At 25.5% G+C, this 15,641-nt stretch overlaps 2 protein-coding genes across 2 annotated transcripts; both read right to left on the bottom strand.

The window, feature by feature from the left end:
• Window positions 1–1,533: 1,533 nt before the first annotated feature.
• LOC114121771 (uncharacterized) lies at window positions 1,534–7,297 on the bottom strand. Its single transcript, XM_027984231.2, has 4 exons — window positions 6,959–7,297; window positions 6,016–6,909; window positions 3,860–4,313; window positions 1,534–1,832 (listed from the first exon to the last, which is right to left on the bottom strand). The coding sequence occupies exons 1-4, from the start codon at window positions 7,109–7,111 to the stop codon at window positions 1,534–1,536; spliced, it is 1,800 nt and encodes a 599-aa protein (XP_027840032.2). The 5' UTR covers window positions 7,112–7,297.
• A 553-nt stretch (window positions 7,298–7,850) lies between these two features.
• Window positions 7,851–11,172, bottom strand: LOC114121760 (signal peptidase complex catalytic subunit SEC11A). Its single transcript, XM_027984212.2, has 5 exons — window positions 10,970–11,172; window positions 10,751–10,860; window positions 10,452–10,601; window positions 10,207–10,384; window positions 7,851–8,611 (listed from the first exon to the last, which is right to left on the bottom strand). Exons 1-5 carry the CDS (start codon window positions 11,015–11,017, stop codon window positions 8,561–8,563), a joined length of 537 nt encoding a protein of 178 aa, XP_027840013.1. The 5' UTR covers window positions 11,018–11,172; the 3' UTR covers window positions 7,851–8,560.
• Between the last annotated feature and the right edge of the window lie 4,469 nt (window positions 11,173–15,641).

Genomic DNA, 15,641 nt, shown 5'->3' with positions numbered 1-15,641 from the left:
TAATAAATATATTAATTAATATTAATTATATTAATGTTTATTTAACATATCATATATTAGTGTTTATTTCCCGGTCGGCACGACAACGCGAGAAGCGGCCGCCGTGATTCCAGATTTCAATATAATTTTTCATTAAAAATGTTTCACGTTTCCTTTGATAACTTAATTTCTAACAGTACGATTTTTATGATTTTTACAAAAGGATCATCTGCATGATTTTCCTCATGTTTTGCAATTTACTAGGTATAAATTGATTCAGTAGATAATTAATTATCTCATCTGACAAAAAACACCGAAATTTACACGGTTTTAATGTGAAACTATTGCTTCGAGATAATATACACTGTCGTGCCGCCGCTTTTATTTTTTTTACTTAGCTCGCGCCACGACCGTGGCGCTGGATTATTATCCAATAATTACAACTAAATTCATTAAAATTAATTATACAAATACAGTACTATTAAAAGATAAATCAAAGCAACTAAAAATCACTGACTTGTTAAAATAATTATAAGATTTTTAATTTTATTATTGATACTTTAGAAAAATAATTTATGTAAGCAATACCTATTGTAAATAGGTATCTACTAAGTTTAAACAAAATAATAAAAACGATATAATATATTTAATAAATATTTAGGTGTTATTAAATATATTATTAATTATTTTTATGAAAATATGTTTAATTTTTTTTTTTGTTGTTGTTTGTTTCATATAAGTTTTATTCAATCTGTTACAAAAAGAACAATAAGAACAATTGATGGTGTAAAAATCTTAAATAAATAAAAATAAAAAGGCAAATTAAATTTTTTTTTTTCATGTATTATTTTATAACAAGCAATGTATAATTATATACTTTATAATTTATTATAAATAATTTTAAATACTCAGAATATTTAAATTCGTAGATATAAATCCATAATAAACCACTTTAGTCGGGTAGTCTTTAATATAAATAGAAAATTAAGTTGTTTATTATAAACTACATTTTGTAATAATATAGGAGGATTGTTGTGGTAAACAATTTATATTGCATTTCATTAGTTTATTACTGTGCAATTACTTATATATAGATAAAACCGACCATGACATGAATGCATTTTATCTAGTATATGTCACTACTGTGACTATTCTATAGAATGAAATTTATAACGAATAATAGTTTTGAGGTTTGGATGCTATTTTAACAAAGAGTGATTTCACTCTTAATCTAAATCGTGGACTAGGTATATAAATAGGTACTCAAAAGCCTTCTTTGTATTTTATTAGGTGCTGGTAAAAATTAGTAATTTAAAACAATAATAATTATTGGTAGGTACCTATCTAATAATCTATTATTCAAAATAAATGATATGGATACAAAGGGAAGAACGACCTATATGGGCCACATAGCATCGTGAAAACCAATAAAAAAAGTAAGCATATTGGCTATTGCAGGTATAAGTGTATCCATACTATGAATATATATTCCATGCCCTATGATTTATAATTATGTAACTTCCTATATAATAATATATTACTAGATAACTCAAATCATAAGTATTTATTTATGAAAAATTGTCTCACAAGTGAAAGACCACATTCGTTATGCTCATAAGATTCTATCCCTAATATCTTTGTTGTATTTTCATCTTTTATATTCTCATTACTTCCATTAGCATTTTCATCATGTTTACATTCTGTCCACAGGATATCATAGTCTGATATTCTTTCTACAGCCCATTCTAACCGTTTCTTGATCATGGGTTTGATCATTTCAAACCATTCTTCGGTTATTGTAGCATTATTAGTTGTTTGTTTTGTAGTGATATCAACAGCGGATATTTCATTATCTGAAATATTTACCAGTTTTACTTAGCTACCTACATATCTAGAAACATTAAAATTCTATTGGTGATACTGTTTTTTTATTATTACATGATAATGGAATTAATTAATGAAAATTAGTTAAACAATCGTAGACATTTTTAAATAGGTAAATATAAAATTGCCAAACGTGTAATGTTATTGTTATTATAAGAAAAAGTTAAACTTATTGTAGTGATAGTTATCATGACTATAAAGTCTGTGGTTATTACTATTTACTAGCATGCTATTGTCTTATTAGTTATTATATTATATACAGTATATAAGTATGTTAATTAATTGAAAAGTCAGTAGGTATCTGTAATTCGAAATATAAAATATAATGTACAGATATTGTAATTTATAGTGCAATTTTTTTCAATGTAAATAATATGATAGATAATATGTATAGTATTTTAATAGTCTAATAGTCTACATTTAACAATGATCTAAAATTAAAAAAAAGTCAAAAACCACTTAAATTTTTTTTTTTTAATTCAATAATATCCAATTTGTAGATTTATTTGTAATATGGAAAAAAAACAATATTATTGTACTATACTCATTTGAAGCACTTTTAGATCTACTTGGGAGACAATTAATTATCAAAGTCTGAAAACAGTGAAAACTATATAATTTTACAAAAATATTATATGCATATTATGTTGTATATTTTTAGGAAGAAGATTCTTTCATTCATTCAAAATTTAACTGATTTCAAAATTGATTTTTTCTTTATATTACAAATAAATAAATCTACAAAATTTGTATTTATTATTTAAGGATTAAAAAAAAATTTTTTTTTGAAAAAGTAAAATAAATTTAAGTAGTTTTTAACTTTTTTTATTTTATACCATTGTAAAAAAGACTCTTAGTCTATATTACATTATACAATTGTACTACAATATATGGATTATATTTTGAATTGCAACTATTGAATTTCCAATTAGTTTACAATGTTTACATAGGTACCTCCTACTGTATATTTTATTATATTATTATATTATTATCTAGATATATTTTTTTATAGATATATTTATTTAACTAATTATTTTTTAGATTCTGTGTTTGTCATCGCCTTTTGGAGCAGTAAAAATGGTTCGATTTTTAACTTTGGGAATGGTTTCTAATAAGAAGCAAATTGAATCTTTTTGGCACTTTAAGGGAAAGGTCAAGGGAGGTCAAAAGTAAAAAATGTCTAGTATTTTTTTTTTTAATAATCGAAACAGGGACATTAAGGAAAATCCTACATTTTTACACAAAACTTTTTCAAAAATTTTAATTTATTCATTTTTTCATAATTTAAAAACGAATAATTGTAAAAACTTAAATTTTTCACCAAATATTTAGATTATCATTTTTAAATTATTTATAATATAATATTCGACATTTTTTTTACTCGATTATTTTAATATAGGTAATAATAGATTAGGCTTAGTATTAAAAACCTTTATTTTAGTTTTTAAGTGTGGGGACCGCGGTTAAACGCTGATCTAAAAGTAGATCTAAGAATTTTGTTCGAGTTGTAGTTGGGATTTGATTATTTTGAAAATATATCGCAGGTAGGACACCTTTTCTTAAAGTAAAAGGATTTATTTGAATTGATTTTGATTTTGATTCTCCATTTGGTAAACCATTTTGAAATATTATCAAGATGTATTTGGAGGTTTTGGTATGTTGTTGTAGAGTGTAAAATAATCTTATAGACCATAAAAAATAATATGTCAAATACCTATTATGAAGATAGTTATTTAAAAAAATGAAAAGTATTAGAAATTTTTACTTTTGAGTATTGACTCCCCAAAACACTAACTAGATTCAATTTTTATCAGAAATTTCCTCCAAAATAAATTTTTTTAAATTCTTACTGCTCTAAACGAAAAAAATACACATCATTGTAAAATGAATGCATTCGCATCGTGTCGTTTAGAATCTAAATCTAATTTCACTACAAAAAAAAGTCATAATTTAATATAATATTTTTAATTTAATAAGATATTAAGTCTACCTATACCTGAATTGTTTATTAATTTTGGTTGATTTTCACCGGTGTTTTCATACAGTTCTTGACAGACTTCATCGTGATCAGATTCGTAAGTATTCATTATTAAATCAATACAATCCATTGTTACATACATAATTTTATGTGCGTTTAATTCATGTTGATCCATCTGACTATGTTCAAAAATAATTTCTTTTTTTAACAATGTGACAGCCGTTTGACTAATTAAATCTAAGTATTTTTCTTTAAGTGATTCTTTTAGTCGCATACACTGGTTTAGAAGTTCTTCAATACTTTTAAGATTTTCTGCTTGTAATACATGATAAAGATATTTCATCTTTTCCTCGTGGTAATGATATTTTTCAATAAAAGAAGACTTGTCTTCCAAAAATACATTCTGATGATCTTTGCTGATTGATTTAGCACTTAATCTATTAATTTTTTCAGATAATATAGTATTTTGCAGCTAAAAAGTTTCAAAAACTAATTTTTAATTTTTGGTTAGATAATAATAAATTATTGATGTATTTTATTGTATCATATTATTATTTACTCATTTTATTTGTACTTTTAGAGTTTTTACCACGAAAATAAGAATTTTTGTAACTATAGCTATCTTGTGAATTAAAATTAACTTTAAACTAATTTTTAGGATTTTTCATGTACCCATTAGTAGCCAACAGCCATTTAGGCAAAATTTGGAGAAAGGCGCTCTCGAGTGTGCTTAGCATTTCCAAATTGTTTCATGTTCATTTTAATTTTAATAATAACAGGTATATCCACATATAACTATGAGAATGAGATATTGTTATGAAAAAAAATAGAGGGACATCAGCACCCACAGTTTTTTCATTGAAATTACGCCACTGTGTAAAGGAACTGATTTCATAAAATTTTTTAAAAAAATACTCTTAGTTACATCTGAAAAATTGTTTTGAACATAAACCTATAAATTAATAACTAGATTACCTACTTAGTCTAAAGGTCTATGCACAATACTATATATATATATGGTATATTTATAGGTACCTATTATAATTTAAATAATATTTATAAGAACAGTATTTTAAATTTCAAAAAAAGTTAAAATATGATACATGATAAATCTTACACTCTTACATACAACATGCAAATTTTCGTTCAGCGGAATCATTTTTACGCCATTAGTTTTAAATAAGGTGGATTAATCTACCTTGTCATTAATATTAGTCAATTTATCTATTATTAAACTTAAAGGTGATACGTAATATTATAATCTGGGGCATCTCGCTGACTTTTATTTATATATTTTTAAATGGCAATAATACTAACAGCATAATAGAATTGATCAGTGGCGAATTTGAGTGTCGTGTTCCCTCCTATTAAAAAAAAAAAACTGGTTAACTACGTTTATGTACTGATTTAATTATAAATATTATTATATTTATACATAGTCTATATTTTATAAAAATAATACAAAAAACCAGTATCCTCTATGCTAGTTGTACATAAATATTTCGTAGTAAACGCAGATACATAGGTAGGTATCACTATTGCAGTGTTGCACAAACATACCAGCTGTATAGTAGGTACCTACATAATATTATATTGCATTGTGCCTGGCGTCTGCTATTTATATTATGGTAAAGGTACAAAAATAAATCGTCGAGTAGTCAATTATAATTGTATCGAGGATCGAAAAATAGGTAAATTATAAAAATACTTTATCATCTCCCTCCCACACACACACACACATGACCAAATTACGCCACTGAAATTGATTCCGCTGAACGAAAATGTGCTTTGTTGTCGTATATTTGGATGACGGAGACGACACATGTGGGTGTGGCGTCCTATTAACTTGTATGATGTGTACAATACCTTTCTGTATTATATGTATAGGTACCTAAATGGATATATTATATTACATCAGTGATTCTCAAGCTTTTTTTTTCGCGGAGCTCCAAAAACTTGAAATACCAATTTTACAGCTCCAACAATTATGGATCAATAAATTGATAATATACAAACTTTATACAACATAAATGTAACTTGTAACAATTTAACGAATAATAATATCATATGTACTTAATTCAGATGTTCCCGCAGAGCCCTACTCCCCTAGGGCTTACACTGATTATAACATTTATAACATAGTCCATATAGGTACCTACTACCTACCTACTTACTTTTATTATAGATGAAATTTTGTCAGCATTGGAAATAGCACATCCTTGTAGAGGTACATTGATCCTTGCTATATGATCTAATTTTTCCAAAATATTTAATTGTAAAAACCACAATTCTGTATGAGGCCCAGTTTGTGTAGGTCTGAATAAAACTGTCAAGTGTTTAATTTGACCCGGACCCAAAATATTTGTCCTGGTGTCAAAAAAAAAACATTTTTTTGGTTTTTCTTTTAAAATGTAATCATATTTTGTAGCAACGTATTCTTCTTTTATCCATTTGTAGCAGATACTTATTTGACTACAGTTTTCTATTATTATCTCATCCCAAGAATCTTCATTTATTTTTACGATATTAATTGGTTTTGATTTTGTTTTTAACTTAGTTGTCATACATATAGTGCTGTCATCAATTGATTTTATTATAAAATCGTTTACTTTAACATAAATCAGTGCAATATTACAATTGCTTTTTTCATCTGTAGCATCTGTAGACTCTACACAAACTGATGGAATAGTACCTTTATAATACAATTTGTGTTCCATAGATTTCTTAAGAATATTTTCCCCAATAATAGCTAATTTTTCAGGATTTTTAAAAGGTATTAAACTCTTTAAAGTATTTAATTCATTATAAAGTATCTCTTTATTAGGTGTTTGCAAATCAAAACGAGCATCGTTTCTAATGCCTAATAATCCTTTCTCAAAACGTATTACATCTGGTATGTATATACTAGTAAAGTTTTTTATTTCTTTAGCTACAGAATAAGGAAAATCAGTACAATATTCATTGTTTACTTTTAACTTGAATGCTACATCAACCAACCATTTACATTCAACTTTTGATCTGAATTTATCGGACTTATTCATTAACAACGATGTAGAACTACGACATACCTAAGGAATATATTTTTAAAATGCATACATACTACAGTAAACTATTTACCATTAAACCAAGGTGTTTATGCTGTTGTTTTCTTATTTTAAGCCATCTATTCCAATTTTTAAGACTTTTACTCTCAACCACATCTCCGCACAACATAATTTCATCAGCTGTTTCTACAGGTATATATTCCCATTCATCTTGATTACAAGACATTTTTAGTTTACAAATATCACATTTAAGTTAAATTTAATATAGTATAAAAGAAAAAAAAAGGAAATTAAACACAGACCTTTCTATGACTACCAAATGTTATCATCGATAAAAAAATCAACAACTAATGTAAACATACGGGAGACGGTTAATAGTTAAATTAAAAAAAAAAAAATTTGTTTTATACATTATTCAAGGTTTATGATGCTTAATATTTCAATTCATACGAAAAAACTATAAGTATAGAAATGATTAATAACAATAAACCTAGGTAAAACCTGTTTAAATTGTGTAGTACAATAATTGGAAAACTGCAAAATTTGTAATGAGTGAATTATGTATAATAATCTAGCAATGAAAATTAATCATTAAAATCCTAATGGTGAAATGATAAAGTTAATAAAAAACAAAAAAATGAAACATTTTAGAATTTAATGCTGCCAATGATTAATTTATATTTAAATGAGCTAGTAAAAAATATTGTAGCACTAATTTTCTTTGCTATTTATTGAATGAAAACTAACTTTGTTTCCACTATATAGGAAAAATGCGGCTCTCTAGATATTCTTAAGATTTTGCAGTGTTCAATAATCAGCTTGTAGTTAACACAGAATAATCATTTGATTAGTTATCATTCACTTAAATAGGTATTTAATAATAATATTCAATTAAAACGTTATTCAAGCAATAGTAAAATACTAATCAAAAACAAATGAAATAAAAACAATTTTCATAATAGAAATAAATTATAAAATAATAAAATTATGATTTATTAATGAAAATATAAAGTATGAGAGAGAAAAAATATTTAGATGAAAGTATACAACCTTGTTACTGATAAAATTGATTTTTTAGATTTGAACTATTATGATTTTAAAACATGACTAAATGACTATAATTTTTTTGAAAAAAATAATGTACAGAAAAAGAAAATCAAAAGTTAAATAAATAAAAATATTTATAGTACTTATTATTATATACATATTTTTTTTTTTTTATGAGTTTTCTCTTACCTATTTTGAACGACTAGAAAACTTTTTTTAAATGTTTATGATAATTATAATTTATTAATTTTAATAATAATAATTAACTATATAGTAAAATTATACAAATTAACATAGTAGTTTATAATTGAAAATAATTATATATGTTTCTTAATAATTGTAATTTATAATAATTATATACAACAATAAATCGTTTTAATCTTATTTTTTGAGAATTATATGTAATTTAAATAATACAATATTTGAAACTTATATGTTAAGAAATTGTTTTTAAATTTGCCTAAATCGAAAAAATGTCATAATCTGCTTTTAATAATTGAATAACAAAAAGTATTTAAAAATAATAAATACTCAGCAGCCAAACAATCAACACACATCACATGAACTTTAAATTAACAAGTAAAAGAATTCCAAATTGTCTTTGGTTCAGCTTAAATTGATAGAGGATTTATTCACGATGAACAAGTACATATAGCCCAAGACATGCTAGAACAGCAAACTGAAAAAAAATAAACTTAATTAGGTGACATACAATTTACATAATAATAAATAGATAATATGCTTCTATTAATTCTTTAAAATATGCAGATATTTTAATTGGCTTTAAACATGTAAACATAGTGATAAATTGAATAAGAAGTATTAAACCACTATCTATAAGGATATTTAGTTGTTTAATTTTACTATCAATAAAATTCAATATTAATCATACCAATTTAAAAATGTTATGATTATAAAATAACGGAAAACCTGGTATATTTACACTCCATTTTTAACAAAGTTATTATTTCTATTAGCATTTTTTTTTTAGAAAGTATTGATTCTTTTTTTGAAAAAATCACAAAATAACAAATTATTTAATACTTAAAAATTCATAAGATGATAAGTTTTATTGGCTAAAGCTTGATAATTAAATTGTATGTTCTTCATAAGTTGTTCTAAAAATATTCTTAAAATATTTAAAATTAATTAAAACAAATTTTTTGTGTAGACATTTATGGGGACGTATATGAGCTTAGCCCCCCACAAAAAAAAAACAAAAAAATAAATGAATTAATAAAAACAACATTTTTTTTGTTTTTGTTTAGAGTTAGAAACTATTCTGGATTTTTATTTATTTATTATTGCTTATAATTTTCAATATAATTATTAACTATATGAACATGTATAAGATTTTTATATCAAAATTATAAACAGAGGATTATGGCTGGTGCGATATTATAAAGTAGATGATAGGTATATTACAGATAATTGTGATTTAATTTAGTTGATCAAAATTACGTAGCTACAACCTAAAAGCAAACACAATATTATCATTTTTATTGAAATAGCAAAAAAACTGTTTATTAAGATTAAATAAAAAAATGAAGTAAATATTGATGACCTTTAATAAGTCATGAACTGTAATGTTTTTTCAAATTTGTTTTAACTTATACAACTAAAATTCACAATACTAGGAAGTTCTGTGTCATAAGAGATCATTTAAAGTCATGCATAGAACAAAAAATGTTGTATATACTTCAATGAAGCGAGATCGTTTCATAAACTTATCAATAATTTATATTGAAAGAAGCATATTTAATAAAAAAAAGTTGTGAACAAACATTAAGAGTTTTTTAATACTAAATATAAACTGCAGTGTATAAGTTGAAAATTAGTTTTATTTAGAAATATATAATTGTAAAATCATGAATAATTAAAAATTGTGTGTAGGTATGAACTATATTAAACATTATTTTATGAAATATGGAGGGTATGGGGGTTTTGACTTCTACAGATTTGTGTATTTTCAATTTTTTTAGTTCAAGTAAAATATTTTGTATTTTTGCCTATATGTATCAAATGATATCTTACTATTCCTACTAATAATAATTAAGTATAAAATAACCAGTTCAAAATTGTTTTTTAAATGATTTATTAATAAATTCAAATTCAACAAATCCCCATTAAGCAAATCTATTCAATAACAAGGTATAGTCAAAACCTATTATACATAAGAGAACTTTTCGGGTTTTTTTTTTAATAATATTACTGGATATATTAAAAACTACTAAATTTGCATTTCATTTTAATAAAATAAAACCCCATACATACTTTGACTTTAGGATATTCATTCATTAAAATTGTAACCATTCCAACATATGGTAAAAATCCTCTGGCTCTGCCTACCATATCTGATTTTTCTAGCCACTGTTGACCAGGTGCATACAATCCTCTATCATCCACACTATTATTGTCACCTTTGGTTAAAAATTTAATTGTTCCATTATTTCTAGAAAAAAAAATATTAATAAAGCTAAATTGTTTTAAATAATTTAAAATATTCAAATCAAACTGACTTCTCGTGTAGTTTTAAAACTCTATGCACAATAGGAATATCACGTCCTTCAATTTTAAAAACGACTATTTCACCAACTCTAACTGGTTCTTCTTCATAGTTTGTTAAGAATAATAGATCACCTCGATGAAAAGCTGGTTCCATACTACCACTGTAAAATGTTTATCACATTTAAATATAAGATTTTTAAATTCATGCTAATGAAAAATAACTAATAATATTTAAAAACTTAATAAAATAATTATTTTTATTTAAATAAAATGTAAACAAAAACTTAAATATTTGAATATACTATTATACCTTAAAACAACAACAATCGGACTCTCACTACCAGTAAAAACCATTAAACCTTTCCATATCATTAATGCTGATGAAACGATCATTCCAAAACTTAATACTTGATAGAGAAACTAAAATCATATTGAAATATTAAAACATAATATTAATACCAAATGTCGAAAAATTAAAAAAAACTATGTTGTATTGTTAAAATAATACAACATAATTTGTTTCCATTACTTGTCGTTTATTCATGCGTTTCAAATCATCTAGGAATCCGTCAAACATCGTGGCTGTAAGTAAGGTAACTTAAAATATAAGATAATATAATTTCAAATTTGAAAAATAATTCTGTACAGAAACGCACAGAACGTAGGTACAGGAAAATTTATTTAAAATAAAAATTGAACACCGCGTAACCACGTCATTCTTAGAATATTTACTAGCAAGAAGTTAGCTACGAAATTGTGCCGGACTCACCGTTATCTCATATTCACGTTTCGAAATTCTTGTTCATGTAGTTCCCGGCAGGCCGGAACCAAACAGCTGTATGTTCTATACATAGATAATATTTTATTATCTATGGTTCTATATAGTTGTTACGGGGTTGCTACTACTGCCACGATAGTTCACTGCCACGATAATATAATGCTCCGAACATATTACTCCGAATGTAAAATGCAACGAATACAAGTTATCCGATTATATACAACTACGAAGGTAGATCAAACTACTCCGATATTATTAATATTATGTTATTATCATTGATAAACTGTAATATCAATTGATATTACCATATTTGATAATATTAGTGTTATTAATTAATTAATTTATTTATTTTAATTTAAACGGTGTGAACCCAATAACATATTAATATATTACATTAGTAAACTTAAATCTATTTAGTTAACTGTAAATTGTAATGACAGTAATATAAACATAAAACAAATAAAAGAATTATAAATTAATAATAATAATCTGAGCGCACGGCAGTGCGCCTGCCAAATTTCAGCAATGCCAGTGTATCTTTACACGAACCAATTCGCCCGGTTTTTGTAACCTATGTATCTCTGTTTCCTCTTAAGATAAACTTTTGAAATTTAAAACACAGATTAATCTATAGTAGGTAGCTTAAGACGCTCTAAGAAAATTAGCCCTTAATATTGAGTCATTTAATAATGGGAGGATTTCAAAATTTGCAATTTTGTTACTGACTGACTGGTCATCGAAATTATAAGACACTTCCCGAATAGGTAGAAACGTGAAATTTGGCACAAAGGTAGGTCTTACAGTGTAACTAAAGGAAAATATCTAAAAATCGAAATTTTTTCAAAATTAATGGCATAACATTAATTTATCGCCACTCGCGCGCCCGCTCACAAACATAGTCAAACGCGCAGCACTCTGTTCTGTTACCTTTGTTCAAAATGCTCCCACCACTCTTTGTACAGCCGCGCTAACTTTGCGTACTCACAAAGTGTAAACGTTGAATTTATTAACGATCCGAAACTTTTGGCTAAAGGGGAGAATCATTTTGAGAGTGGTAATGTTCATACTTGTAATTTTGTTCTAGGCGTTTTAACAGGTAGTATTCATTCTAGCATGAAAAAAAAATTAATCAGAATGAGGTAATTTAAAATAATAATGTAAAAATTCTTTTAAATGTAGATTGATTCAAAGTATTTTTAAATTTTTAGATCCACCTTAATAATGACATTATAGACTTTGCTAAGTGTACTTGTGCTGTTGGACAAACTAAATGCAATCACATGACAGCCTTATTGTTACATGCTCATAAAAATATATCTGTAACCGATAAAGAATGTGCCTGGTGCAAACAAAAATTTAATGACGATGATAGGATTTGTACAATAGATGAACTTAATCCTGACATAGTAATTTCGTTATTAAGAAAATTAACTGTGATATCAAGCAGATGTGTTTTGAAAAACTTAAGTCCAGTAATCATGTAGTAGGATTTACTTGGTTAGTTACTCCAGAACCAAGTAATTCTCTTCAAAATGTTTTGAGTTTGCCACCTTTTGAATCTGTTCTTTTTTCTGAAGAATTTAGAAAAACCTTAGATAAAAAACAGTTTTTGAATCACTATTTCAACATTTATTTCAAACAAATTGAAGAAATAGCTGTTTAAACGGAAGGACAGTCGGACAATATCAAGTGGTCTTTTTACAGACAGTACAGGATCACTGCTAGTAATTTTTCAAAGGTATTAAAGAGTGTTAAAAGAAATAGGTATCTGCCATCTCTTTTTAAAACTCTAATAGGAAGTTATAACTTAGAATTTCATAGGTCTGTACTGTGGGGCAAACATCATGAGAAGGTAGCTATAAAAGAATTTAAGGAAAAATTGAATATTCATGTTCAGCCCACAGGTATATGACTTCATTCATCAGGTCTCATAGAAGCTAGTCCCGATGGATTGGCTGTAATAAATGGCAAACCATACTGCATTGAAATAAAATGTCCTTATAAATCCCATAATCAGGTTTTAGAACAATGCTTAATAGAGCACACAGATTATATTTTAAAATTAAATTCCAATGACAAATTCAAGTCATACATACATATTAAATACTGATCATGAATATTTCAGCCAAATATTTATGACTAAATCTATTGGTTGTATTCTTGTTGTATGGACAACTAAAAGTATGGTTGCTATCCAAATTGAAGCAAATGATGACTGAAAGAACAATATTGATATTTTATTAGATTTTTATCAAAAACAGTATGTACCTTGGTTGTTAAAATAATAAAAATATTATTAATTTCATTAATTTAATTAAATATTATACCACATATTACACTAGCAAAACTTGACAGATATTTATTAAAAAATACATTAATTTACTTCAAAATTATTAAAAAATATTATTAATAAATTTATTTAATTATAAGTAGGTACATTTTAAGAAAAAAATATTTTGAGTATTCGAATTTATAAATATGAATTATAAATTATATTTAAACATCATAGTCTTCTGTTGGTGATACAGTGAATAAATTTTCTACTTCTTTAATAAGTGGATTTTGAAAATTAACCAAGGATGCACAAAGTTGAAACACTAAGGACGACTTTTTAAACAATGATTTTGGAATGTGACTTAAAATTTAAAATCCCTTTAATCGACTAATAGCTCTTTCAACGTGAATCCTAGCACGAGCAATACTTTTAGTTTTTTAAACTTCACTAGGTGTGAATTATGAAAAAGTAAGAAAAGGGGGAATGTTTAAAGAAACCCCATCAGGTAAAACGTCTGATATAAGAAATCCTTTGTCCGCCAATATAAGATCACCCGGCTCAAGTAAACTTAAAAATCCACAATGATTCACAATTTTCTTATCTGAAGTTGACCCTGGGTACAAATTGCTAACAAATGTAATAACACCATTAGGTGCAATTCAAATAAGCCCTTTTAGTGTATTTTTATGTTTGTATGAACTGAAAGTAGCTCTTTGGTGATGCAATTGATGAGGAATGTCACAGGCTACTTTTGTACAGTCCATAGTCATCCTACAATTTTGAAAGCTTACAAAACAATTTGGCAGACAAAGTCTGCTTTTGGTTTGAGAGGCACGGTTTCCATTAATTTTTTAAATAATATTTCATGAAGTAAAATTATAAATGTTAGAATAATATTAGAAACTGTCAATTCACTTGTATTGAATCTAAATGCAATATCTTTGTTAACCAAATTTAATCTTAATTTAAGAAAAGTTATTAAAATTTGATCTTTAATTGAAAAACATTCCACTTTTCAACCATTATAGTATTCAAATTCTTCAACTCCACATAATTCAACAATAATATCAAACATCTCTTTAGAAATATCAGTGTAAAAAGTAAAAATATCCTCATTTTCACAGATAGAATGATAGCCAAATTTCTGAATTTTTAACGACTGGTTTTCTAATTCTAAACTTTCAATTTTTTGATTCAAGAAATATATTTCAGCATCAGTCACTACATTATTATGGTGAGTATTTGATAAATCTGCATTACCATCACAGTTACCATCATCAATGTCATTATTCATTTCATCACTCAAAAAAATCTTCCTTTTCCTATAAACACAAACATTTTACATGTTCAAAAAGAAAAATCTTAAACATAAATTGATGATACAACACTGATTTGAATAGATAAATAAATAAATTCACGTACATGAATTTATAAATGTAGATGATTTTATTTTATTTATTTATTTATATCCAACAATAGATTACAATTTAAGGTACTAGAATTGGTCATCTTAGGCTACCCTATACCTTTTAATTTTTTCTGGAGACCTAAAATCCATTATAGCATTTTCATTCCAGGCAAATATTGATGGACCATTTTCTTTTAGTTTGTCCTTGAAATGACAACTACATAGACGACTATTACCAGTTGGTGTAGAATCAGCTCGCCTTAAATACATTTTACTGTTATAACTTAAAAGTTTTGAAGTAGGTACATATAAGTATATAACCAAGTTAAAATGCATCATTAATTTACAGTTAAAGTTGATATAAATACTATCTAAATTTTTTATGATTCAGTTGTTATATAATTATATATTATATTTATAAGCTCCTTATTTGTCAAAATATGGCAAAAATGGTAATTTATATACAAAAATAATAAAACAAGTTAGTATTTCAAAACCAATATTTCTTAAAAATGTCATATTTAATATATCTTTAATTGATATAATTGAATTCAAAACATAGAACATCCTGTTTTTGAGGTAATATTTAAAATATCTTCAAAAAATAAAATGCCAGTTTTCCAATTTAGATGTAGATAGCTTTTATTCGAATCACAATTAATATGACGTGTTATGGATTCCATCATTCTCTGAATAGAATGTATGGATATAAAATTGTTTACAACTCTTCAACCACAGAC

The sequence above is a fragment of the Aphis gossypii genome, chromosome 2 (genome assembly GCF_020184175.1).
Source record: "Aphis gossypii isolate Hap1 chromosome 2, ASM2018417v2, whole genome shotgun sequence".
Classification (NCBI taxonomy): domain Eukaryota; kingdom Metazoa; phylum Arthropoda; class Insecta; order Hemiptera; family Aphididae; genus Aphis; species Aphis gossypii.
The sequence above is the reverse complement of the archived record's forward strand: the minus strand, read 5'-3'. Positions and strand labels throughout refer to the sequence as shown.

Bases quoted from the DNA above. Each gene is read 5' to 3' on its own strand.
- LOC114121771 (XM_027984231.2), bottom strand. From the start codon at position 7,111: ATGTCTTGTAATCAAGATGAATGGGAATATATACCTGTAGAAACAGCT. The intron at 4,314-6,015 runs GTAAGTAGGTAG...GAAACTTTTTAG, and splicing joins AAATTTCATCTATAATAAAA to CTGCAAAATACTATATTATC. The intron at 1,833-3,859 runs GTATAGGTAGAC...TAAATATTTCAG, and splicing joins AAAATTAATAAACAATTCAG to ATAATGAAATATCCGCTGTT.
- LOC114121760 (XM_027984212.2), bottom strand. From the start codon at position 11,017: ATGTTTGACGGATTCCTAGATGATTTGAAACGCATGAATAAACGACAA. The intron at 10,861-10,969 runs GTAATGGAAACA...ATATGATTTTAG, and splicing joins AACGCATGAATAAACGACAA to TTTCTCTATCAAGTATTAAG. The intron at 10,602-10,750 runs GTATAATAGTAT...AACATTTTACAG, and splicing joins CCGATTGTTGTTGTTTTAAG to TGGTAGTATGGAACCAGCTT.